This window comes from Giraffa tippelskirchi, chromosome 8 (genome assembly GCF_054371585.1).
Source record: "Giraffa tippelskirchi isolate mGirTip1 chromosome 8, T2T-mGirTip1v1.2.pri, whole genome shotgun sequence".
NCBI classification, from domain to species: domain Eukaryota; kingdom Metazoa; phylum Chordata; class Mammalia; order Artiodactyla; family Giraffidae; genus Giraffa; species Giraffa tippelskirchi.
In genome coordinates, this window is record NC_137282.1 from 6,717,023 (window position 1) to 6,743,074 (window position 26,052).

The window sequence follows — 26,052 nt, forward strand, 5'->3', positions numbered from 1 at the left end:
CATGAAGGAAGCCAACGACAGAATGAATACGTTCCATAGCAAACCAGCAAGCTCACAACCACTGGAAGTATAGGAGCAGATTAGACAGATACTGTTAGGAATGCAACGCAGTATGTTGTATCCTCCCCAAATTCCCAATGGGATGGTATTAGGAAGTGGGGCCTTTGGGAGGTAATTAGGCCATGAGAGTAGAGACCTCGGGAATGGAATTAGTCCCCTTATAAGAAGAGGCCAGAGAGCTGGGCAGCTCCCTTCCCACCACATGAAGACACAGCAAGAGAAACAGCCCTGTGAACCAATTAAAGAGCCCTCACTGGAACCTGACCATATAATCACCTTGATCTGGGACTTCCAACCTCCAGGAAGGTGAGAAATAAATGCTTATTGTTTAAGCCACCTAGTAGATATTCGTTATAACAGACTAAAATGACTAAAACGTCATGAAAACTGCCAGCACTAAGTAGGCAGGCTAGTTGGCTCAGACTTCTAAAGTCCTATCCAACTTGGGTGCTAAAAAAATGATTTCTATAGTCTCGGGGGTAGGGGGTAGGGGTGGGATTAACAAGATAAAATTCTGAATTTGTACTAAAGTAACAGACCAAATATAGGATGGGGCTTCCCTGGTGGCTCAGATGGTAAAGAGTCTGCCCGCAATGCAGGAGACCTGGGTTAGGAAGATCTCCTGGAGAAGGGAATGGCAACCCACTCCAGTTTCTTGCTTGGAGAATTTCACGGACAGAGGAGCCTGGCAGGCTACAGTCCATGGGGTTGCAAAGAGCTGGACACGACTGAGTGACTAATGCAGGATGGGGTAGACGTGAGTATTAAAGGCTTGCTCAGGGGACTACCTAACCCAGTCTTAGATTCCATTAGAAGGGTAGAGTCCAGTACACGGGAGTCCTGAGTTCACCATGGTGTTGCCCATTTTAAAAGGATATGTGCACACATGAAAGTGTCTGGACAGTAGTGACCAGGATGGGAAGATATGAAAACCGTCACAGGAGGAGATCCAAGAGAAGACAAGGATGACGATGCAAGAAAAGAAAAAGGATGTGTGTGAGTCCGCTCAGGCTGCTGTAACAAGATACCAGACTCGGGGGCTTAAGAACCAGGCTTCAGAACTTTCTGCCAGTTCTGCAGACTGGAAGTCCAAGATCAGGGTGCCATCAGGGTTGCTTCCTAGTGAAGCCTCTATTCCTGGCTTGCAGTTAATCACCTTCTCACTTTTGTCCTCATAAGGCCCCTGCAGACAGACAGAAATCTCTGGTGCTCTTCTTCTTTGAGAACACCAGTCTTATAGGATTAGGGCCCACCCTTATGATTCAACCTTGATCACCTCCCTAAAGGCTGTGTCTCCAAATACAGTCACGTAAGGAGTCAGGGCTTCAGCGTATGAATTTGGTAGGGGACCGCATTCAGTCCAACCTCAAGTATATGAAAGACTAACTGAAAAGGATACTGATTTATTCTTTATTTCTCTAAAAGGCAAAATGAGAAACAGGGCAAGACTACTCGAGCTGGACTAGATGGAGTCTAAGTTTCTCTCAACTCTAACAACTACGACAATAATTATTATTTACAGGGTAAGTTACTGGGCACTTCTGATGGGCCAAACTTTGTGCCAAGTGCCATCTCACTGAGCCTTTACACCCACTCTGGGGTAACTGCTGTTATTATGGCCATTTGTTGTTCTTTATAAACTAGACTCACTCTTGCCCTGTGTCCCAGAGCTGGCAAGGGGCAGAAGGAGCCCTGGATCCCAGGCAGTCCAATGCCAAAGTCACCCACTCAGCTTTGAACATTAAACTGAAGAGCTCCCCTAAATTAGTAAAAGACAGTACGTACAACTGAGGAAATAACTCCAATGATCAACAGAAAATCACACAGAAGAGAGCTAAACACTAGCAACCACACCACTACCTGGGCTTATTTTTCTCCCTAGAGACCAGTTGTTTCCTTACAGGGTCAGAGTTCATCTCACCACACACCAAGGAGGCAGGTGGTATTAAGCCTTCCTCAAACTTGTACCGGGACTAAGAACATCTGGGGTCAGAATTCAAACCAAAGCCTAGGCTATTGCACATGCAAATCGTTTACGTCAACTGTAATCCGCTCCCTTGGCTCAAGCCCTGAGACCTGGGGGGCTGGGCCACAAGTCACAGGGAGGGCGAGTACCATCCAAACCTGCCTTCAAGGCCAAGAGAGCCAAGGAGAGCAAGTCCTAGGCAACAAAGTCAGGCTTTCCTGCACCAGGTCCTATGGCCCACGTGACAAATACTAACAGAGCCTCTGCTCCGGGCTCGGGCTCGTTCCCGGGAACATGCAGAGAGCAGAGTGAATGCCGCTCACCGAGACCCTCATCCGGGTGGGGAAAGACGAAACAAACTGACGCGCAGCAGGCCCGCGAGCTGTTACATCCAGCAGGTCCTGTCGTCCGGACTCCAGTTCAGTACTTCCCTGCTTTTCACTGGAGGAAGGGGTGGACCACAGCGCTAACTGCGGGGTCAAAGAGAAAGAAAAGTGTGAAGCCTTTCTGCTTGAAGGCAAGGAAAGGCATTATCAGCGCACTGTTGCCATGGTGCTGGGGAAACAGAGAGCGGCAGGCATTCCACCAGGAGAGCGAAACACAGAAGCAGGAGAGGACAAAAGGCACAGAGGTTTCAGGGCCGGGGTGGGCGGCAGGCGGGGAGGAAAGCTTTGAAAAGTCACAGGAGCTGGAACTGTGGGGACGGGGGAGAGGGCAGAACTACTAAGGAAAAGGTCTCAGCCTAATCCCTGCTCATTGTCTACGCTGCTAGTAGACCAGAGTGCTTAATGGACGAGTCAGCAGAAAAGTAAAAATAAAAACACACCTACCTGTGGCTGACTCATGCTGATGCATGGCAGGGGCCAACACAAGGTTGTACAGCAATTATTCTCCGATTAAAAAAAAAAAAAACCACCAATTTTCTGAAGTATTCTATATCACATTAGAACATTTCTACTTAGATATTTTCTGAAAATTCTGTCTGTTTGGTCAAAACGCACCTTTGGTTTCAACCAGCTAACTTTCTGCTGAAAGTAAGTATATCTTCTTAGCCAAGGTAGGCCCCAGAGTGGGAGAAACCTGCGCTGTGAGGTCAGGCAGAACACACCCTCTTTCTGCCGTGTACAACTGGGGGAGCCTGGGTAAGTTACTTGGTCTATCCAAGCCTGCTCTTTATCTGTAAGATTAAAACAGAAAGAAGGGACAGGCCTAAAGGCTGACTTTAATTTTAAGTTTATAAATATTCATTCCCCAGCCTTAAACATTTCCAATATCTGTAATGTCTGCTCTACTACCATTAGAGATAGGAAGGGAAGGCAGCTTGCACCACTGGTAGATACAGAATTGAAAAAATCATACAAGGTCAAAATCTTCCTTAAGGCATGAAGAGGCAATTCGCAAAAGAAGAAATAATAACGATAATCCTCATAATCAAACAGAAAATATCGCACCTTTAACTCATAATCAAAGGAGTATATTTTAGGCAAGTTTTTTAAATCACACCAAGTACTGTCATCAGTTATTGGGACACAGCACTCTACATTTTGCTGTCAGTGTACACACAATCTGTCTATACAAACAGAACAATATGAATCAAAGCCTTAAAAATGTGGATTCCCTTCATCCACCACTTACAATTCTAGGAAATTTCCTAAGAAACTACTAAGTGAATATTCTTGACAGAACTGTAATGAAAAACTGGAAGCTACAGGCCCACCATTCAGGTAAATTGCAGTATTTCCATATAACGGAAAATACACAGTCATTAAAAATGCTTATGTTGGAAAAATATTTGCAACGCATAGGGAAGCTGAAGGGCTAATAATCTTATTTTATGAAGAGCTCATAAAAATCATTAAGAAAAAAAACTATCCATGAAATTGGATCCTTATCTTATACCATACACAAAAATAAACTCGAAATGGATTGAAGTCTGGACTGTATGAACTGAAACCATAAAAAACCTAGAAAAATACATAGAGGGTAAGCTCCCTGACATCAGTCCTGGTGATGATTTTTTGGATTTGAAAACATAAGCAAAAATAAACAACTGGGACTATATCAAATTAAAAATCTTCCATACAGGAAAGGAAACCAATCATGAAAAGGCAATCTGTGGAATGGCAGAAACTATTTGCAAGTCATGTATCTACTAAGAGGTTAGTATCCAAAAGATATAAAGAACTCATACAACCCAACAGCAATAAAACAAACAATCTACTCTAAAACTGCAAAGGAACCAAGTAGACATTTTTCTGTACAAGACATAAAAATGGCAACAGGTGTGTGAAAAGATGCTCAACATCACTAGTATTCAGAGAACTGCAAACCAAAACCAGTGAGATACCACCTCACAACTGTCAGAATGGCTACTGTGAAAAGGACAAGGAAAACAAGAGTTGGCGAGCTTGTGGAGGTAAGGGGACCCTCGTGCACTGCTGGTGGGGATGTGAACTGGTGCAGTCACTATGGAAAACAATACAGAAGCTCCTCAAAAGATTTAAATGAGAACTACCATATGCTCCAGCAATTCTACTTCTGTGTACTTATCCAAAGAAAATTAAACACTAATTCAAAGATAAATAAATTCCTGTTCACTGCAGCATTACTTACAATAGCCAAGATTTGGAAGCAACCTAAGTGCCCGTCGATAGGTGAAGAGGTGGTGCATACACACACACACACACACACAAAACGGAATATTCCTTACTCATAAGTAATGAAAAAATAAAGAAATCTTGCCATTTGAAACAACATGGATGGACCTAGAAGGCATTATGCTAAGTGAAATAAGCCAGAGAGAAAGACAAATATCATATGATTTCACTTAAATGTGGAATTTAAAAAACAAAACAAATGAACAAACATAACAAAACAGAAGCCGAGTCATAGACACACTGAACAAACACCTGACTGCCATTTGGGAGGCAGAAGGGTGAGTGAAACAGATGAGGTTAAGGGATATTAATTTCAGTTACAGAATAAATGAGTTAGGGGGATGAAATGTACAGGCGGGGAATATAGTAAATAATTGTGTAATATGCTTGTATGGCAACAGATGGTAACTAGACCTATCATAGTGATCATTTTGGAATCTATAGAAATATCAAATCACTATGTTGTGTTGTTGTTGTTGCTGTTTACTCGCTAATTCGTGTCTGACTCTTTGGAAACAGTGACAGACTTTATTTTTCTGGGCTCCAAAATCACTGCAGATGGTGACTGCAGCCATGAAATTAAAAGACACTTGCTGCTTGAAGAAAAGCTATGACCAACCTAGACAGCATATTAAAAACCAGAGACATTACTTTGCCAGCAAAGGTCCGTTTAGTCAAAGCTATGGTTTTTCCAATAGTCGTGTATGGATGTGAGAGCTGGACTATAAAGAAAGCTGAGCGCCGAAGAATTGATGCTTTTGAACTGTGGTGTTGGAGAAGACTCTTGAGAGTCCCTTGGACTGCAAGGAGATCCAACCAGTCCATCCTAAGGGAGATCAGTCCTGAATATTCACTGGAAGGACTGATGCTGAAGCTCCTATACTTTGGCCACCTGATGTGAAGAGCTGACTCATTAGAAAAGACCCTGATGCAGGGAAAGATTGAAGGCAGGAGGAGAAGGGGACGACAGAGAATGAGATGGTTGGATGGCATCACCGACTCGATGGACATGAGTTTGAGCAAGCTCTGGGAGTTGGTGATAGACAGGGAGGCCTGGTGTGCTGCTGTCCAAGGAGTTGCAAAGAGTTGGGCATGACTGAGTGACTCAACTGAAGTGAACCAGAGACTGACTTTAGAGTAAAAACAAGTGAATAGAACATGTCTTCCTCAGGACCTGTGAGTCAGATACCATGTTAATACCAGAAACCATAACTGATACCCAGTCGCTGGTACTGGTAGCCATCATCGGGCCAGAAGGCTTCCACCTGATTTCAGCAAGGTGTGCTGGGATTCAAGAGCCGGAATCTGGCCCCAGGGCAAGGCACAGGCTTGCTGAAAGTCCACGGAGCACTGTGGGCCACACACCACACACTGGGGCCTCAACACTTGTTTCACACCAGCAAACCCATAACAGACACTGAGTGAACTGGGCACACTCAAAATACCTTTTGAAAAATCACTTTGCATTTTGACTTCTCTTAAAAAGTCAAACTCCAACAAACTAAGCAAGAGGATTTTGCTCATGCTTGAAAGTAGAAAGGGAAATGTGAGCATAAACCCCTTTGCTAAGAAAAACCTGAAAACTGACAAATCACCCACACAAATTTCAATTTTCCTCTTCTCCCCCTAACATCTCTAGGTAACCTGAGATGGCTGCCTCCAGGGGCTGCACTGAGATACAGCCAGCAAGCCTGCAGACACAGGAGGTCAGGGTGGTGTTTATCCTGCAGGTAAAGGATGCTCCTAGGTCCCAGGATGGCCAGCCTTCCCTCAACGCATAATGCAACAGACATGGCTTCAGACTGCTGCATTTACTGGGGCCACTTCTGAGGAAGGAGCAAAGCAGGCATCTGCTTTCCACAGTGTCTTCTGTCTCTCCTTCTCTCAATCCCTCGTCTCACTCACTGAAACTGACTCTCTACCTGCCTCACTCCTTCCAGAGTTAGCTGTACGCCCTCCCTATAGTCCCTTCACACCTGAGGGCCTATTTTCTCCTGCAGAGGATGAGATGGTGAGAAGAGATTTCCGAGATCTTTTCCCACCTTCAAAATTCTGTGATTCCACCACAGCTCACTAAGATCACTAAACAGGAGAACCAACCAGGGGAAAGCATTCAGCATCTTTGTTGCTGTTCAATCACCAAGTCGTGTCCAACTCTTCGCAACCCCATGGACTGTAGCACGCCAGGCTTCCCTGTCTTTCACCATCTCCCAGAGCTCGCTCAAACTCACGTCCATTGAGTCAGTGATGCCATCCCACCATCTCATCCTCTGTCGTCCCCTTCTCCTCCTGCCATCAGTCCTTCCCGGCATCAGGGTCTTTTCCAAAGAGTCAGTTCTTCCATCAGGTGCCAAAGGATCGGAGCTTCAGCTTCAGCATCAGTCCTTTCAAGAGTATTCAGTGTTGATTTCCTTTGACTGGTTTGATCTCCTTGCTTTTCAAGGGACTCTCAACAGTCTTCTCCAGCACCACAGTTTGAAAGCGTCTTTATTTCTCACTACATGTTTCCAAAATGCCTACTGCAAAGAAGAATATCCATTTAGACCCTGGCTCCATGTTCTAATTTTTATACATTGTAAGTAAAAACAGAATTCTGTCATTCTTTCTCTTCATAATGAGAACCTCTTATGTGAGGTCAACAGAGTCTTTTCTTCAGCAGCATATTCTTCCTCAACAAGAGAACTTCAGGCGTTTGGACTAATAGAATCAAGAATACCTTTCATTCCAACAAAAAGAAACTACTGTTTTGATATGCTCTGTCCAATTTTTCTTCCAAGAAAAATATTTGTATTATTTTACTACTAATATTTTTTATGAGTTTTTTATGAGTAAAGTATTTCTTTGATATTAAATAAATCACGCTTTTCAAAGTACAAAACAACTCTCTTCTACCTTATAAAATTCATTTATGAAGAAAGTAGGTCATTATGTCCTTAATTGTATAAAAAGTTTTTTTTCTCTGCTATGAAAACAAATCTCCAAAGCACTAGAGGTAGAACAATGTCCTTATGTAGACATCAGATTTAGCCTTGATTCAACTAATTAAATAAGAAATACGTATTATTTATTCATATATGGTTTGGCAGATATTAGGGAAAAGTCAAAAAGTATAACAGGTTCCCTGCCTGCAAAGAGTTTACAGTCTCACAGGAAAATCAATATACACAAAATAAAATCTAGGTTATGTATTTATACTTATGTTTGCCAAACACTACATAATTCACTAGGGATGTGAGGAAGACCCCACCTCTGCCATAACACTCTCACAAGCTGGTGGGGCACCAGGACCGCGTGCCCAGGGACATCTAGCCTGCCAGCTCTCAGTACAACCTCCATTGCACTCACAGCAGCAAGTCCAGTGCCCTTCTAGGAAGGAGGTGGCGTCAGGATAAAGGGAAAGGTGAGAAGATGGGGGCATATGATCTCATGGTCAACTCTGGTCATTTCTTGTATTGTGGTATTTTCTGTCAGGTAAAACCAGGGCCTTGTTTATTTGTTTGGTTGGTTTTTATTAGTCTGAAAATCTTCTCCTTTTTTTGGTGAATTTAGACCATACACATTTAAAGTAATTACAAACACAACGGGTTTATATCTATCAACGTATGTTGTGCTATCTGCCCATCTATTTTATTTTAATCTCCTTTCTGGCCTCTTTTTGAAGTGATTTATTATCCCACCTGATGCAAGAGCCAACTCATTGGAAAGACCCTGATGCTGGGAAAGACTGAAGGCAGGAGGAGAAGGGGAAGACAGGGGATGAGATAGCAGGACAGCATCACTCACTCGATGGACATGAACTTGAGCAAACTCGAGGAGACAGTGGAGGACAGGGAAGCCTGGCGGGCTGCAGTCCATGGGGTCGCAAAGAGTCGGACATGACTTAGCAACTGAACAACTACAGCAAATTATCCCACGTTCCCACAAGTTTGAAAGCTATACACTTGGTTTCTATGCTTTTATCATCGGAAATTACAATAAAGTATATAAAGTTCATCAATCCTTTCTTTCTTCCATCTGATCTTGGAACACTTTTAACACTACTTACACATTCTTCATCACTCCGTTTCCAACTCAAACACTGGAATTCAGCCATAGTGGATTTGCCTGCAGGTCCCTGAAGACCTTACACAGCCCCTCTGGCCTTTGCACTCAGCTGCTCCCTTTACTTGGAATGCCCCTCCGCCCCCGCCCCAGCCTGCTTCTCCTCACACCTGTTCCCAGTCTGGCTTCATCCTGCTTACCTCCTGGGTGCTTGTCTCTCAGTAACATGGTAGCTTCACTCTGTTCCACCCACCCTCCCTCCTAGACACTAAGGTACAACGTGAGGACTGCTGGACCCCGGGGCCCAGCAGACCAGGGCCGCCCGGCTCGCTGGGCACCACATGACGGGCGCTCAGGAAATATTTGCTGAACGAACAAACAAGTGAACAACAGTATCAAACATACAAAAATCAGGAGGAAAGCAAAACAGGCCACAGATGAAAAACAGTCCACTCACTGCAGAATGAAAAGACTACCATGGTGATAAAGAGGCAGGCCCTGGTGCCAGACAGAGAGAATTCAAATTCTGACTCTCTGCTTACTAGTAGGTGACCTTCCACAAGTACGTAACTTCCCTGTGACTTTGGAAAAGGAAGATAACAATAAACAACCTCATTAGTTTAGTATAAGGAATAAATAAGCTAATACTTGAGAAGCACTTAAAACACTTTTTGTTAAGATTCTGTCTGCATGCTTACAATAGAGGTTGAATGTCTAGTTGTTAAACAGCATAATTTAACTAAAACTGTTATTAGATTCTTATTTAAAACCTGATTATTCATATATTAATTTACCATAATGCCTTGACATGATTAGGCACAGACCTACAGTCCATGAGGACAATATCACTGTATTTCAGTACTGGAAAACAATCAACACAGATCATTAAAAAAGTTAGACAACATTAAGTACATGCATTAAAAATACAGAAAAAGGGAGTAATAATTTATCTTTTAAAGAATTCCATCAAAATAGGATCTAAAGGAACCATTTGAGCTTTTGAAGGAACACGTTTCAATTTTTTTATTGAGATGATAATATGTTTGTGAATTCTGTAGTCTTACTGAATTTTATTATAATTCCATAATTGTAGCTATAAAAAGTGTTATGCTCTATGTTATACTCAGTTGCTCGGTCATGTCCGACTCTTTGTGACCCCATGGACTATAGCCAGCCAGGCTCCTCTGTCCATGGAATTCTCCAGGTGAGAATACCAGAGTGGGTTGCCCATTTCCTCCAGGAGATCTTCCCAACCCAGGGAGGGAACCCAGGTCTCCTGCATTGCAGGCGGATTCTTTACCATCTGAGCCACCAAGGAAACCCATAAAAAGTGTTAAGTGTTTTAAAATTTCTACATTATTCAAAAATACTATCCAAATAGTGAAATTACTCATTATTATCCCATAAGACAGACGACAAGTGAAAGCCGCTCAGTCATGTCTGACTCTTTGCGACCCCATGGACTATACAGTCCATGGAATTCTCCAGGCCAGAATACTGGAGTGGGTAGCCTTTCCCTTCTCCAGAGGATCTTCCCCACCCAGGGACTGAACCCAGGTCTCCCACATTGTGGGTCAATTCTGTACCAGCTGAACCACAGGGGAAGCCCAAGAATACTGGAGTGTGTAGCCTATCCTTTCTTCAGCAGATCTTCCTGACCCAGGAATTGAACCAGATGACAATTAAAGAATTATTCTGGAGTTTTCTCTCTAAAATAATAAGATATTAGCATGATGTGTTTCAGTAGCATGCAAAGGTCTCAGAATCAATTCTATTTCTGTTCCTGAATTTGGATGACAATTTGCTCTATTACATCTTCTATTTTTCCTAATCAAATATTTAATTAAATATTTCCTAATTAGTTTGATTTAATGAATATCTTATGACTCTGAATTAATAATCACATTTTATCAAGCTTTGTTCTTGATAATCTACTTCATCTTATTACCCGAAGTTTTCTTTTAAAGATGAAGAAATTCCAGTTGCGTCTTAATACCGTAATCCATGATATGCAGGGCAGGTGCAGCAATAGGTCTTTAAAATATTCAACTCATAATAATGTAATAAAGGCTAATTAACTGTGAAAAGTCACACAATCAGGGAGTTTTTATTTTAAAAAGAAAATTATTTTGATCCTTTCATACACATAGACTAATTGAAATTAGGTTAACAGTGGAGGTCCTTGGAGAAACTGCATTAGTAAATAGGTAAAAGTTATTGTAATTAAAATTTTAACTGCAACATATACAAAGGCACCTGGAAATAGCTTTATTTTCTCCTTTGGTATTTAGATTCTTTTCTTATTTTTGTCGTATTTTGTTTCTGCTATCAGATACTGCGCGCCTATGGTACACAGTAGTACTATGCTTACATGGATTCCCTCATTTAACATTCAGAACATTTCAGCAAGGTTGGTATTATTACCGCATTATGCATTATAAAATATACTCAGGGATGAAAGGGTTCAGAAAGGCCTTTCTGGCTCTTTACCTCACTATACATTTTTATCAAGCCCATCAGCTCTTGTCTGAGGTAAAGAGAATAGTCAAATCATCACAGAATAGTCAACATTTTAAAAAGTCTCAAAAGCCATCTTTAAATATTCCGTTTATCTGATTAGTGTGTGCGCACACACACAGACATAACGCTCTTTTGAAGAGTTAGACGCTTTACTTACTGCTGAATGCCTGCTTTAAAGGATTCCTTAGCCCCAGTGGGCCTGATCCAGCCGTCTGTGAGCTGGCACAGAGGAGGCTGTTCCTTGAAGGGAAGAGAATGGGGCCAGCAGTGAGAAGAGGAGGGGCTGCAATGTCACCATCCTGTACTGGCTGCGGACACTTGAGGACACCAGCTAACTCTCCTGAAGCCACATGACGTGTCCACCACACGCATGCCCCGGCAGGGGCGGTAAGGCTCAGCCTGCCTACCTCAGAGCCGACGGCAGGATCGAACATCACAGCATGTGTAAAAGCACTTGGGAGATTACACTTAGCACCGTATTAAAATCTGGCAAAACATTTTCACTTCATATTTTTATTTTGAAGGATCTATATAGCATTCCTGCTATTATGAAGTATTTTTAGAAGCAAATTCTTTGCAGAGATTTAGTTTACATTTTAAAACTACAGGGAAATGGGATTAAGTTTACAGGATGTTTTCTTTAAAAAAAAAAATCTGTTTTGCAAAATGAGCTACCATTGCATGAGCTAAATCTGAGCATACAAACAAAACCCTCTCATTCTTTCAAAAATTATTTACATAGTACCTACCATGCACCAAGCAGCTGGGGCAGTAACACTGAATAAACAGAAGTCTTTAACTGCTAGATATCTCTGTACCTTTTGCAGGAACAGTGCCTGACACACAACAGGCAACAAGGAATGTTAGATACACAGACCTGACTTAAAGGTTCTCTATTAACCCTGCCCCACTAGAAGAGTGTGTGAAGATGGAACAAAAGCAGGGGAGCGCTGTCCCAACACTCCCAAGTCAGCCTGCCTCTCTGTTATCAGAGGAACGAAATTGAAACATGAAACTCAGGCAAAAAAAAAAAAAAAAAATCTGTAATTTTAAAAATAAATCCCCAAGTGTAAAGCCTGCTTTTCACCAATCAAATAAATCAGGGAAGGCAGCATTTCTAGGCCATTACCCTTGGGCTGACACGGCATTTACAAAATGGCTTAACTAATTAGTCTAATCACCACTTCTGTTCCACATGGTTGTAGCCGCCTAATCACCCAAGTCAAGAATGTTCACCCAACCCCCATATGCCAAGCCCCTCCACAGCTCTAGTTCCTTAAACAGTTCTGTCTTGGGAATATTTAATGACACGACCACATATTAAACACAAGGACTGATGGAAAAGTAACCGCAAAGTGTGGGGACTTTTTTCCTTAGAAACTTAAGGAACAGACTAAGAGTTAATAGGCCTCCAGAAGCATGCACATAAGAGTATGGAAAATAACTCTGGTTTCTGAGAATCTTTTAATCACCATTTTTAAAATCTGTAGAAACGGAGAAACCAGAGAACAAAAAGCACGTTGTAGCCCAGGTGGCCAGGACGTGCTGGGGCCGAGCCGGCCATTTGGCCAGCAGAGCCGCCTGCCAGGCTGGGCCAAGCAAACACAGCAATGAGGGAAGTCGGAGAGACCGGTACTGCCGGGCGTCTCCTGAGCTGGGCGAGCAGAGTCAGAGAGACCGGTACTGCTGGGCATCTCCTGAGCCTGGCGAGCGGAGTCAGAGAGACCGGTACTGCCGGGCGTCTCCTGAGCCCGGCGAGCGGAGTCAGAGAGACCGGTACCGCCGAGCGTCTCCTGAGCCCAGTGAGGCACCGGGCTTCCAGGCCAGCAGCACATTCTGTGAAGAGGCTTTGTTTGCCCTGTAACCTCAGAGAGCAGGGCCACTGGACTGATTTCTCGCAGTTTGGGCCTCTTTTCATAAGCACTTCAGAAAAAGATCTTTAGTAAAGGAGAAACAAAAAGAGAGACCAAGGAACTGAGAGACAAAGCAGCACCAAAGGTGCAGAGACACCAGAAGAGAGGACATGGCTGGTTATCTGACATTTTGTTGTAGTTTCACTATTTGGAATAAATAACATCAAAGAAAAAAGAAATGCTTTAGGGAGAAAAAAATTACCTGGAAGAACAAAAATAGGGTAGCTGATTTAATGAGAATACCAGGGATTAGCACCACAGTTTGAAAGCATCAAACTGATGCTTTTGAACTGTAGTGCTGGAGAAAACTCTTAAAGAGTCCTTGGACTGCAAAGTGATCAAACCTGTCAATCCTAAAGGAAATCAACCCGGAATATTCATTGAAAGGACTGATGCTAAAGCTGAAGCTACAATACTTTGGCCATCTGATGCAAAGAGTTGACTCATTGGAAAAGACCCTGATGCTGGGAAAGATTGAGGGCAGAAGGAAAAGGGGACGACAGAGGATGAGATGGTTGGATGGCATCACCGACTTGATGGACATGAGTTTGAACAAACTCCGGGAGACAGCGAAGGACAGGGAAGCCTGGCATGCTGCATCCATGGGGTCACAAAGAGTCGGACATGACTGAGCAACAACAACAACCAAGGATTAGAAAATGTTAAGCCTCTATCAAAAAATTACCAAGGGTATGTACTTCCCTGGAGGTGCAGTGAATAAGAGTCCACCTGCCAACGCAGGAAAGACGGGTTCGATCCCTGGTCTGGGACGAGTCCGCATGCGGAGGAGCAACTCAGCCTGTGTGCCACAGTGAGAGAAGCCACAACAATCAGAACCCCCTGCACCACAACACAGAGTGGCCCTGTTCTCCGCAGCTAGACAAAGCCCTCTAGCCGCAATGAAGACCCAGTGCAACCAAAAATAAATTAACTAATTAATTAAAAAATAAAGTGAAAAGAATAAAGTTTAAAAAAATGTATCTATGAAATGCCATTTGTGGTACCTTCTTCCCACATAATTTATATCATTTTAAACAAGTTTAAAAACCAGTAACAAAAAATATCCTAACAAACAGGATCCGTTACTCCTGTAAGCCTCCTCTTGAGGCCCACCCTGGGAGTGGGGTTTAGGCTCAGCTCCCCCTGATCTATTAATATGTTCAACCAGTGCCTATTATACGTGCCAGGACTATGCTACAATCAAGAAGAAAAAGGAGACAGGTCCATTCTTGTTCTCAAGAAGTTTACAGTCTGGATGGGAAGAACCGGGTAACACCAAGCACTATGCAATGGGAGAGCTGGATCTCAACTCCAGGAGCTCGACCCGCTGGGCTAAGGAAGCCAGAAATCTGTCCTTCCTCCTCTCTTTACATCCCACCACTCAGCAGGTTGTGTTGACCTACACAGACCGTGGCTCCCTCACTTTTCCACTTGTTTGTATTCCCATCCAAACAACTTCCATGTCTCTCCCACAAATGCCTCCTAAGTGTTCTCCCTCTTCCTTCCCGCCGGGGAGAAAGGAGAGGAGCACAATCTTTTTTAAAGGCTAAACTGCTTCCCAGGTGGCGCAGTGGTAAAGAATCCGCCTGCCAAAGTAGGAGACTTGGGTTCTATCCCTGGGTCGGTCGGGATGATCCCTCAGAGCGGGAAATGGCAACCCACTCCAGTATTCTTGCCTGGGAAATCCCATGGACAGAGGAGCCTGGTGGGCTAGGGTCCACGGGGTCCCAAAGAATTGGACATGACTGGGTGACTGAGCATGCACACAGGCACAAACTGTTTAAACCCCTGCAATGACTTGACTACCCATGTTTGTAGGACAAAATCCAAGCAGCCTACTTCGCTGCACAGTCTGGCTTCAGCTCACCTTTCCAATTCCCCTCCCTCTCTCCCCGTCCTCCCTTCCTCCCTCCTCTCTTAGCTGGGCCGCAGGCCTCTTTGGTTTTTCCCGCGCTCAGCTCTTGCTTGCCCCTGGCCTGTACACGGCCAACCCTCCATACGGCATACGCTTCTTCTGGCCAGCCCCATTTCATCAGCCTCGGACAGCTGTTGTTTCTGCCAGCCCAGCACTCTTTCTTCTTAGAACAGACCTCTTTCTTCTTTAAATCATCTCTCGTCCATTCTCACTCCATGTGTGAGGCTTAAATTGACATCTTCCCCTCAACTCCACGCAGGGCCAAGCATCTGGGCATGTGACGCAGCCTCAGCCAAGGCACTGGCCACAGGAACAGACACATAACTCAAGCCAGGCCCATCAAAAGGAAGCCCAGAGATTTGGGGGGAGATACAGGGAAGAAGCACCTGCTGGGCCAGATGATGGGTAACGAATGGGCCCATACACCCAGCAGAGGCTGTGCTGCGGCAAAAAAGTGTTTGGCAACAGGCCCTATTCCCCTCTAATTCAGTCCTGGGGGCCAACTATCTCTGGTGCATCAGGATCGAGATGAAAAAGACTCAGGACAAGAAGTCAAAGTCTGTAACCTGCTCAGCCAATCACCGACTACACGAACTTGGGGAAATCAATTAATTAACTATTGTAGTTTCACTTTCCTCATCTGCAAAATATCAAACTAGGATTCAATCTGTACTAGATTTAGATCTCAAGATTTCCGCTCGGTGGTTCCACAACCTCCTTTTAAAGATGTGAACTTAGATAATGGCTACAACAAAGCTAGTCCTAACCTGTATCACTTGAAAACCACAAAAGTCTTTTTCTGAGGCTATACTGTGGTGGGTAAAATGTAAATATAAATGGTGCCACCTTTACAGAAAGAAATACAGATGTGGAGGACTTTAAAAGTTCACACCTAAGGCTCTCAAAGTCCTCTTACATGAAAAAATTCTACGGAAACAATCAGAAATACAGACAAAAGTTTATATATGAAGAGTGTGTATGTGTGTGCGCGCGTGTTTAATATACGTATATGTAGAAATAAAACCACAATGAAATCCTGGAAATATCCTAGGCAGCCAACAATAGGAAATCGGTTAAATAAGTTATTGAAGAGCGCTAACATTAAATACTAGATGGCCATTTAAAAAGCATACTTGCAAACAGTTTTAGGGACATGGGTAAATGTCCATTATACAATAATAAGCACAGTAAAAACAACATGCAAACTATATATACTGTATGAATACAAACACAAAACACATATGCTCGGAATAAGAGAAGAAACAAAGATGCCTCACAAAAAGTTAACAGTGTTTTATCTCTGAGAGGAATTATAGATGCCTTTTGTTTTCTTCTTTGGATATTTCTGTATATCTCAATCTGTTTACAGTTACCAGACCTCTTTTCATAATCAGAAAAATGTTTCAAATTTTACATTTTAAGAGGGATTTTAAAAAATTAATTACACAATCCAAGAAAGAAAGCTGCACATGCCCACATCTTCACCAGAGGCCTGCCCTTTCCATGATCTAGAATTCTCATAATGTTCACACTCACTCATGGGCAAACTGAAAATAATGCTGAAATATCACATTAACAGAGTGGCCTTATTTTGCCAGAGTACTTTCAAATAATTGAGGGGAGGGAAATAAAATACTGCCTCCACGGACAGTTAAAATGTCCACATGGTCCTCTATTCCTCTCCAAATAACCTAGATGTATTCAAATCAGCTAGGGACACCTAAAGCCCCAGGAAAATGCGATGCAGAAATGAGCAGGCCATCACGCAAAAAAGTAGGGCACCATAAAGACAAATTTTAGAGAGGTCCAATCCAGTTACACATAGGACTGTCTCCTGGTATCACTTGAAGACTGGCAAATCAACTTTGTAATGCTTTTAACCAGACACTGCTATTAGATATGATGCTAAACTAAATAAAAGTCATACTGAATTTCCAAGCATAAAAACACGCAAACAAAAAACATCAGAGGTGAACTTGTCTACAGAATCAAAAGGTGTTATGTTCACACTCTGGAAGGACAAAGATTCTGGGTAACAGAGTACACACACCACACACACACAAACACACACACACACACACACACACACACACCACACCACACACAAACAAGCATGCCCCTAAAACTCAGGGAGGCTTCACAGTGAACCATTTAATGGGTGTCCTTGGGTGACCCACAGACAGGAACCTCTCCACCTGCTTTAATCAACAGTCAAATTTCCATAATTGTCCAAAACTGATAATGCCTGTGGAATGGGAAGAGAGTTTGAGAATGTGTCAAACTATGACACTACAAAAGCAGTCAGTGACATTTAAAAGAATTAATTCATACACATGTAAAACAAACAGTGCTAAGACAGAGGTATTATGTTAAGTACCGTTTCAGTGTCAGGACTTTTGGACAAAGGCATTTAAGACATTTAGTCTAAACTAAACATAAATTAAGGCTGAGTTAGCACCCTAAATCTACCTTTAAAATAACTTACCCATTCTTAAAATCCCCTTTTCTAAATTATCATAGTAATCGCTGTGCTTTTATTGGATGTTTACAACAGGCAATGATTGAGCTGAGCGTTTCATAAGCACGGTCTCCTTTTAATCTTTTCATCATCAAAAAAGTCCCACCAAAAAAAAAAAACAGTTTTAACACCATTTTACCAATGACAAAACTGAAGCTCAGAATTAACACATCTGTTCAAAATCAGAGCACCATTGAGAGCTGGGATTCAAAGCCAGGACTGTCTGATTCCATCATGAAGTTATGATGTTTTCCAAATCAGTAAACAGTAGAATAACTTGCTTATATAACTAACAAGGATCAAAGCTGTAACTGCAGTAATTCCAATCTGTGCCAACTGGACAAAAGGTGTGTGTTCTCCTAAATCAAAGCAGACTACAGCTGGCTGAAACTCCCAGAGAATCCTTTTAGATTGTTGGTGATACTTTTTAAAAAAGAACGACAGATCCCCTCTTCCTCTGTTCCACACTATCTGATGACTTCCCAGCTCAGAGTAAAACCCTATAATTGTGTTTAGGAAAGCATGTGGCACACAGGAGGCCTTCAGTAAACATGTGTTTAAGGAATGATGCATTATCAGAGCCACTGTATGCTTTCTTTCCGCCTTCAAAGTGAAAGATGCTTATGTTTTCAGGGAAATAAAACACCGTGGCATTAAATAAGTTGAAAGAAACAGAAAGCCTGTCTGCAGGAAAAGCACCGAGCTTCAAGTTCAGATGAGATAAGAAAAAAAAGGACTCAAATGTGCCCCAATTAGAACAAAATGAACTTAAGGCTGCTTCATTCTATTAGCGCTAGAGAAGATGAAAAAGAACCTTTAAAAATGTGATATTGGTCGTTCAGTCTATTCCACCTACACATTAGCAATATAGTGAGAAAAAAGGAAAATAAAAACAAACACAGTGCAGCTGACAAGCTGAGTACTTGTCTAACTGGGTCTTTATTTTCTCTAACTTTCTCAGTTTCCTAATTTGCAAAATGAGGTTAGACCACAAGATTTCTAATAAGGACCTTCTTAGCCCTGACATTCTATTAGTAAATCACAATCTCCAACTTAATTTCCAAAACAACTGAGATAATAATTATTTACATTACAAAAAATCAGATTTTAGAACACAGTTTATAACAAATTCCAAACCCCAAATACTGGAAAGAACCTAAAGGGTCTCGCATTTGACCAACTGGACAACTCACTGAATAGCCAATTCCTATAACCCAAATCTTCCAAATGTAAGCATTTAATCTAAATATCCAGTTAGAGGCCTGGTCTCTGTCCAAACACATGTAAACAGAAAGGAGCTTAGCTTTTCAAACAGCTCTGTGAAAAAGTTCTTTATCATTTTGAAGTAAAAATCTGCTTTTCTGTAAACTTCTCTAATGCTTTGGAGAAAGATGGAATAAGTGTACATATTCCTTTTCTGTAGTCAGGTTTCTCTTTAGACCACAATCCTTGCTCCAAATACTTAAAAACAATTATTCTGTCCATTAAATCTTCTTTCCTTAAATTAAAGAATAGAGTTTCTACATCTCTCCTAGTATCACATGATTTTCTGACCATTCACCCACCACTCAGATACCTAGCTGTCCTTTCATTGTTAATGTCTCTTTTAAAAAGTGACAGCCAGAATTGAATACACTGTTTCAGATAAAATGGCAATGCTTTTGGCACTTATTTATCTTGGAAGATAAAACCAGCCCTACAGCATCATTTTAATGATTAAAAAAGATAATGAGCATAAAGTCTTAGCACAATGCTTGGCATGTAATAATCACTCAATTAATGACTGCTGCTGAGACTGCAGTTAACAGTAAGTTACAATAACCTTTTATTAGAATGTTAGAACCAAATCCCCCCAGTCAAGCCGTAAGCTCTAGTTCTCTCCTACATGGCAGCTTCATTCATCACTAGCTGTTTTCCCTCCATGCCAGGGTTCAGCAGAGAAATAAAGTGTTGAGGCTCAACTCAAATTGAAGATCAGTCAGAAGTCAAGATAAAGCAATTCTGAAACTAAATCAAAGTAATGGCAAAAGATTTATTTAAACAGTTAATTTATACTCAAGTTTTCAGAACACAAGGATTTCACAAATCAAACAATCCCCACTCTTGACCCCTGAATCACACCATTTAAGGAGGCATCATTGAGACACGCTGAGGAAACTGTCTGGCACAGACTTGAAAAAAAGTTAAGCTCTGGTCTCAGACTATCTAGAGTTCAAATCCTAGATCCACAATTTAGCTACCAGGTGCCCTGGGGTAAATTACTATACCTTTCTGGGCTCAGGTTCCCCATCCGTAAAATGGGAGTCATCACAATACATACCATAGGGATTTGTGGGAACCAAATGAAAACGGCAATGAAGTATGTTCAGAATGGCGCTTTTCACCTTCACAACTCTTCCTGATGTTGCTGATATAACTACTTCTCAGAAGTTATCTGAAGAAGCAAATTATCCTAAACAGTTTTGCTTAAACATATTGTCTGAAAGTTTCAGCCATTTTAACTGATGTAGCCCCTCACCTCTGCTGTTGTTTGGTCACTAAGTCGTATCCAGCTCTTCTGTTTCTCCAGGGACTATGGCCCACCAGGCTCCTCTGTTCATGGGCTTCCCAGGTGGCCTAGTAGTAAAGCATCCTGCCTGCCAATGCAGGAGGCACAAGAGATGTGGGTTGGATCCCTGGGTGGGGAAGATCCCTGGAGGAGGAAATGGCAACCCACTCCAGTATTCTTGCCTGGAAAATTCCATGGACAGAGGAGCCAGGTGGGCTACAGTCCATGGGGTCTCAAAGAGTCGGACATGACTGACACACAAGTCAGTAAGCAAGTTAGCATTTTTTTGCATATTTATAATTTTCTATTTTCCATATATCATTTATCTATGCATTTTAAGGTAGATTTTTTAAATTAATATAAAAAATTCCATCCTAATTTTAATATTTAGCTAGCCACAAATGCTATCACTATAGCAAACAGTATGCTGATATTCACAGGGAATGATGAAGTAAAGGTACAAACAAAACTGCACTTATTATACCAGCAGCTGCTCCGCATATTAGCACTGTCCAGTACAGCACCACGTGCAGCCATTTGGCACCTGAAATATGGCAGATGTGTTATGAATATAAAATACACGTCTGATTTCTAAGACTTAGGATAGAAAGAAGAAGAAAACAGATTATCTCCTCAATAATTTTTATATTTATTACATATTGAAATGACAATATTTTGGATAACTGGGTTAAATAAAATATATTCTTTAAATTCATTTCACCTGTTTCTTTCTACTTTTTTAAGGTGGCTACTAGAAAATTTTAAATTATACACATAAGACTCACATCGTATTTCTACTGGGCAGCACTGATATAGATGATCCTAAGAATATGCCTCATGAAAATTAAATTCAGGACAAGATTTATGATCTAAATTACAGCATAAACTAAATGTAGAACTTAAATAAATGTTCAGTTTATATATAATTAATTTCAAACTCTTCCCCAGCTTTGCTCACAAATTACCTTTGATTAGTGACTCTTCATTTCTAGAGCCATCTAAGAAGCTTTTTCATCAGCATGTGCTGAATTTAAAAGATTTCCTTTATTTTCCACAAGCTGACAAAATCTACTTCTATAACACACTTAGCAACTAACCTTCATCAGGGGAGCTAGACGAAGCACGGACGTGTCCGGAGCATCAGAGAGCAGACCGTGCTGAACACATTTGCCCTGGCAATTGGGCGCCAGTGCTGGACCCAGCCTCTGGGCCTTTAAAGCACAAAAGCTAATGTTCACAGGCCCAGGAGCAAAGGGCCTCCCGGTTTACATTAGACTGGGAGCCTGGCCTTCCACAGATAAAACAAATGATACTTGCCTCATTATTACCCAATTACTAAACACACACCCAGAAGCCAGTAGCCTTCCTGCAGAGATCAATAAAAATGCAAAGCCAGAAGGCAGAAGATACTGAAATGTATTCTGAGAATTCCCACTAGAGAGGAAGAAGAGAACAAAGACCTAAGGAAAAAACTTAGGCTCAGACGCAATGCTTCTGATATTTTTCTACTCAAAATGAGATGCATCAGCACCACGGTCATCCCCTGGGAGTTTATCAGAAATGCAGGGTCCCAGGCCCCACCCCAAACCTAAAGAGCCAAAATCTGTCTTTCAACAGTGTCCATGCCGATCTGCACAGCAGGCACAGAAGCCACTACCAACCCAACCCTTGTCTCCTTAAATTCTTACTGTTTATCGCCCATCTGCAGCCCTGTGGTTGTTATCTGTAAACAGAGGGCGCAATGACTATTTTGTTGACTAAACATATTCTTGGAAAACCCAGGGGATTCCATACCTGCTTAAAGGATGGGGGAAACCTGTGTCTGAGATAAAATCGGTAAAGCAGTGAGACGTCACTACTCACTTATCTGGATGGCCAAAATCCAGAACACTGACAACACCAAATGCTGACGAGGCTATGGAGCAACAGGAGCTCTCGTTCGCTGCGGATGGGAATGCAGAATGTCACTTTGGAAGACAGTTTGGCAGTTTTCTTACAAAACTAAACACTCTCTAACCAAACAATCCAGCAATCCATGCAATGTTCCCTGGTATTTATGTCCACACAAAAACCTACACAAGGATGTTTACAGCAGCTTTGTTCATAAAGCCAAAAACTTGGAAACAACCATACTGTCCTGGGTAAATGGATATATCAATTTGGGTACATCGGACAATGGCATATTATTCAGCGCTGAAAATAAATGAGCACTCAAACCATGAAAAAGACATGTGAAGTGAAAGTGAAAGTTGCTCACTTGTGTCCAACTCTTTGCTGCCCCACGGACTATACAGTTCATGGAATTCTCCAGGCCAGAATACTGGAGTGGGTCACCATTCCCTTCTCCAGGGGATCTTTCCAACCTAGGGAGAGAACCCTTGTCTCCCGCATTGCAGGCAGATTCTTTACCAGCTGCGCCACAGGGGAAGCCCAGAGGAACCTTAAATGTATATTACTAAGTGAAAGAAGGCAATCTGAAGAAGGCTATACACTGCATGATTCCAACTACATGACATTCTGGAAAAGGCCAAACCATGGAGATGGTAAAAAGATCAGTGGTTAACAGAGGCTGTGGTAAAGGGAGGGATGAGGAGGTAGAACAGAGGGCTTTTTGGGGCAGTGAAAGCATTCTACTGTTATGAAGGGTACATGTCATTACACGTTTTCCAAACCCAAGAACGCACACCGCCAGGTGTGAACCCGAATGTAAACTGTGGACTTGGGGTGATCATGTGTCAGTGTGGGTTCATCACTTGTAACAAGTGTGCCACGGGATGGGGATGTTGGTAATGAGGAGGCCATGCATGTGTGGGAGCTGAAAGTACATGGGAAATCTCTTATGCCTTCCTTTCAGTTTTGCTGTGAACCTAAAACTGCTCTTAAAAAAATGAAGTCTAAAAAAAAAAAGTCAGCAGTTACTGAAGTGTGTGAGCAGAGTGTACCTCAAGCCCATGCTCACTGGTGCACAACTAGGAACTCCCTTAGGCTGAAAAAGAAGAACAGACACTATCCATACCAAAAAAAAATTTTATTTAAAGAATAGAAAAAGGTTTGATTTTTGATGGAGATAGGAAGATAACTTTGTATGTTGAAAATACAGACTGTATTAACAAATATTGGTGTTTACAACAGTAAGCCAAACGATTTTAGCCATTTTAAATTAAACCAGAGTTAATTTTTGCTCCTTGGAAGAAAAGCTTGCTCCTTGGAGAAAAGCTATGACCAACCTAGACAGCATATTAAAAAGCAGAGATATTACTTTGCCAACAAAGGTCCATCTAGCCAAAGCTATGGTTTTTCTAGTAGTCATGTATGGATGTAAGAGTTGGACTATAAGGAAAAGAATTGATGCTTTTGAACTGTGGTGTTGGAGAAGACTCTTGAGAGTCCCCAGTCAATCCTAAAGGAAATTAGTCCTGAATATTTATTGGAAGGACTGATGCTGAAACTCCAATACTTTGGCCACCTGATGCGAAGAACTGACTCACTGGAAAAGACCCCGATGCTGGGAAAGATTGAAGGCAGGAGGAGAAGGGGATGACAGAGGATGAGATGGTTGGATGGCATCACCAACTCAATGGACATGAGTCTGAGCAAGCTCCAGGAGTTGGTGATGGACAAGGAAGCTTGGTGTGCTGCAGTCCATGGGGTCACAAAGAGTTGGACATGACTGAGAGACTGAACTGACTGATTTTGGATAAAAATTATGCTATTACATGAAAGATCATTCCTTTCTTCCTCTTCACTGTCTTTGCTATCAGCAAACCTGCTGCTACTTTCCCCATTTGAAAACCTTTCTTGACCTCATTTTTCCCTTCTGCTGTGTTTAATCACCTTCCCTTTATAAGAATCTTGAAATATTTGTCACGGTTGATGTTTCCATTTCCTACTCCTGTTCTCTCCTGATTCCTCACCATCAATTGCAGGTCCCCACTACTCCACCACAACTGCTTCTGTCAAGCTTACCGATGACCTCCCATTACTAAATCCCTAAGTCAATTCTTGACCTTGACTGACACTGTACTTCCCTCTTTACTATCTGACTCATCCTCCTTGAAACAGTTTCTTCACTTGGCTCTCAAGACACGGCACTCTCTTAGTTTTCCTCCTATCCCATCAGCAGCTTTTTCTCATTCTCCTTTACTGGTTCCATCTCATCTCCCCAACCTCAGTGCAGAAGTAGCCCAGGTTCTTGGTCCTGAACCTCTTTTCTATCTACACTCACTCTAATGGGTTTCAATCAGTTTCATCCATTTCATACATTCTGAGCTCCCCCAAATGTTTATGTCTAGCCCAGACCTCTCCTCTGAAATCCAGACTAGCATCACTGCTGCCCACTGGGCATCTCCAAAACTGAGCTCCTGGTCTTTCCCTCCAAATCAGCTTCTCCCTATCCCAGTTAATCTAACTCCATGCTTCAAGCTGCAGAGGCCAAAACCTTGCAAATCATCACTGACCCCTCTCACATCTCCCATCCACTCAATCAAGAAATCTTTCACACTCTATCTTCAAAACAAATCACGCTGGTCCAAGCCATCACCATTGCTCACCTAGATTATTACAGCAGTCTAACTGCTTTGCCTATTTCTGCCCTTCTCCACTTAGATCTAATCTCATGAGACACAATAGCAGTGCATCTTCTTAAAAGATTAGCCAGATCCTGTCGCATCTTTATGTGAAATCCTCCACCAGCTCCTCTGCTCACTCCAAGTACAAGCCAAAGCCATTGCTACAGCCAACAGGACCAGGGGCCTTACAGGAATTGATATCTGCTCTCCTCCCTGCCTATTTCACTCCAGCCACTCTAGTTTTGCAAATTCCCAGAAGGTGGGAAACATGCCTAGGCCTCAAGACAAGCAGCTGCTGGCCTCTCCTCCCCCAAGACAGTCACATGACTCCCTTCACCTTCTTCAGGCCTTCATCCCAAGTCAACACAGGGAGGCCATTCTTGACCATCCTACTTAAAAATTCAACTTCCTTCCGATTCCTAACCTCCCTCCTCTGCTTTATTTTTCCCAAAATTACCACACATGCATACAGGAGCGTGTGCGCACACACACACATACACACATGATCTGTCTCACCCGGCAAGAACATGAATTTTTGGTCTATTCTGTTGACCACAGTATCCTCAGAAATGAAAATAATGCCTGGCACATAGGAAGCACCCAATATTTGTTCAATGAATATGTGAATGAATGAAACACAACAGTAATACAGAGCTGCATATGATCTAGGATAGTATATCTTGTAGCCTTATAAAAGGGTTTTATTTTAATAGGGCACTTTGTATGCATATACATATTCAGATACTGTAGAAAAAAACAAAGCTGCTGAGACTTGATAATTAAATTAACCTCATACAAAACCTGAATAACTGTCAAGAAACAGTTCTCTAAACCGAGAGATAGCCTAAAACACTCTCATATACAAACTCGACCTCTTGAAAGATGGGTCTCAACATGGACACTCTTCCTGAAGCAGGTGAAAGTCACCAGGCCAATGTAATGGACTTTGATTTCTTTGAGTGACAGAGAAACGATGACACAAAGGGACAAAGCACTTAATGTTTTAATGATGTATAAAATCTGGGTGTAACCTGTTTTCCGTGAACCTCTGCACTTGGGGATGAGACAGAAAAAAGTTTTGTCGTTATTATATTGTACTTTAGTAATGTGTTAATTGCTCAGTTGTGTCCGACTCTTTGCAGCCTCATGAATTGTAGCCTGCCAAGCTCCTCTGTCCATGGGATTTCCCAGGCGGGAATACTGGAGTGGGTTGCGGTTTCCTTCTCCAGGGAATCTTCCCGACCCAGGGATCAAACTCATATCTCCCACATTGCAGGCAGACTCTTTACTGTATGAGCCACCAGGGAAGCCCATACTTTGACAATGCGTCAGTTAATAGATAGATA

At 42.2% G+C, this 26,052-nt stretch overlaps 1 protein-coding gene and 1 long non-coding RNA gene across 10 annotated transcripts in view; one reads left to right on the plus strand and one right to left on the minus strand.

The window, feature by feature from the left end:
- Nucleotides 1–26,052, minus strand: part of PSD3 (pleckstrin and Sec7 domain containing 3) — a 540,565-nt gene that overhangs the window by 430,399 nt on the left and 84,114 nt on the right. Inside the window, exon 2 of one of the 9 annotated variants that reach the window (XM_081521120.1) lies at nucleotides 2,350–2,496. The exons of 6 other annotated variants lie outside the window; for them this stretch is intronic. In XM_081521120.1, coding sequence (XP_081377246.1) covers nucleotides 2,350–2,496 — 147 coding nt within the window. Of the gene's footprint in view, nucleotides 1–2,349; nucleotides 2,584–26,052 lie in introns of those variants that run through there. 2 more of the 9 variants (XM_081521124.1, XM_081521122.1) reach the window with 2 other exon arrangements.
- On the plus strand, nucleotides 2,586–7,561 carry LOC145517857 (uncharacterized). Its single transcript, XR_014062409.1, has 2 exons — nucleotides 2,586–2,657; nucleotides 6,323–7,561. It is a non-coding gene; the product is annotated as an uncharacterized LOC145517857 (long non-coding RNA).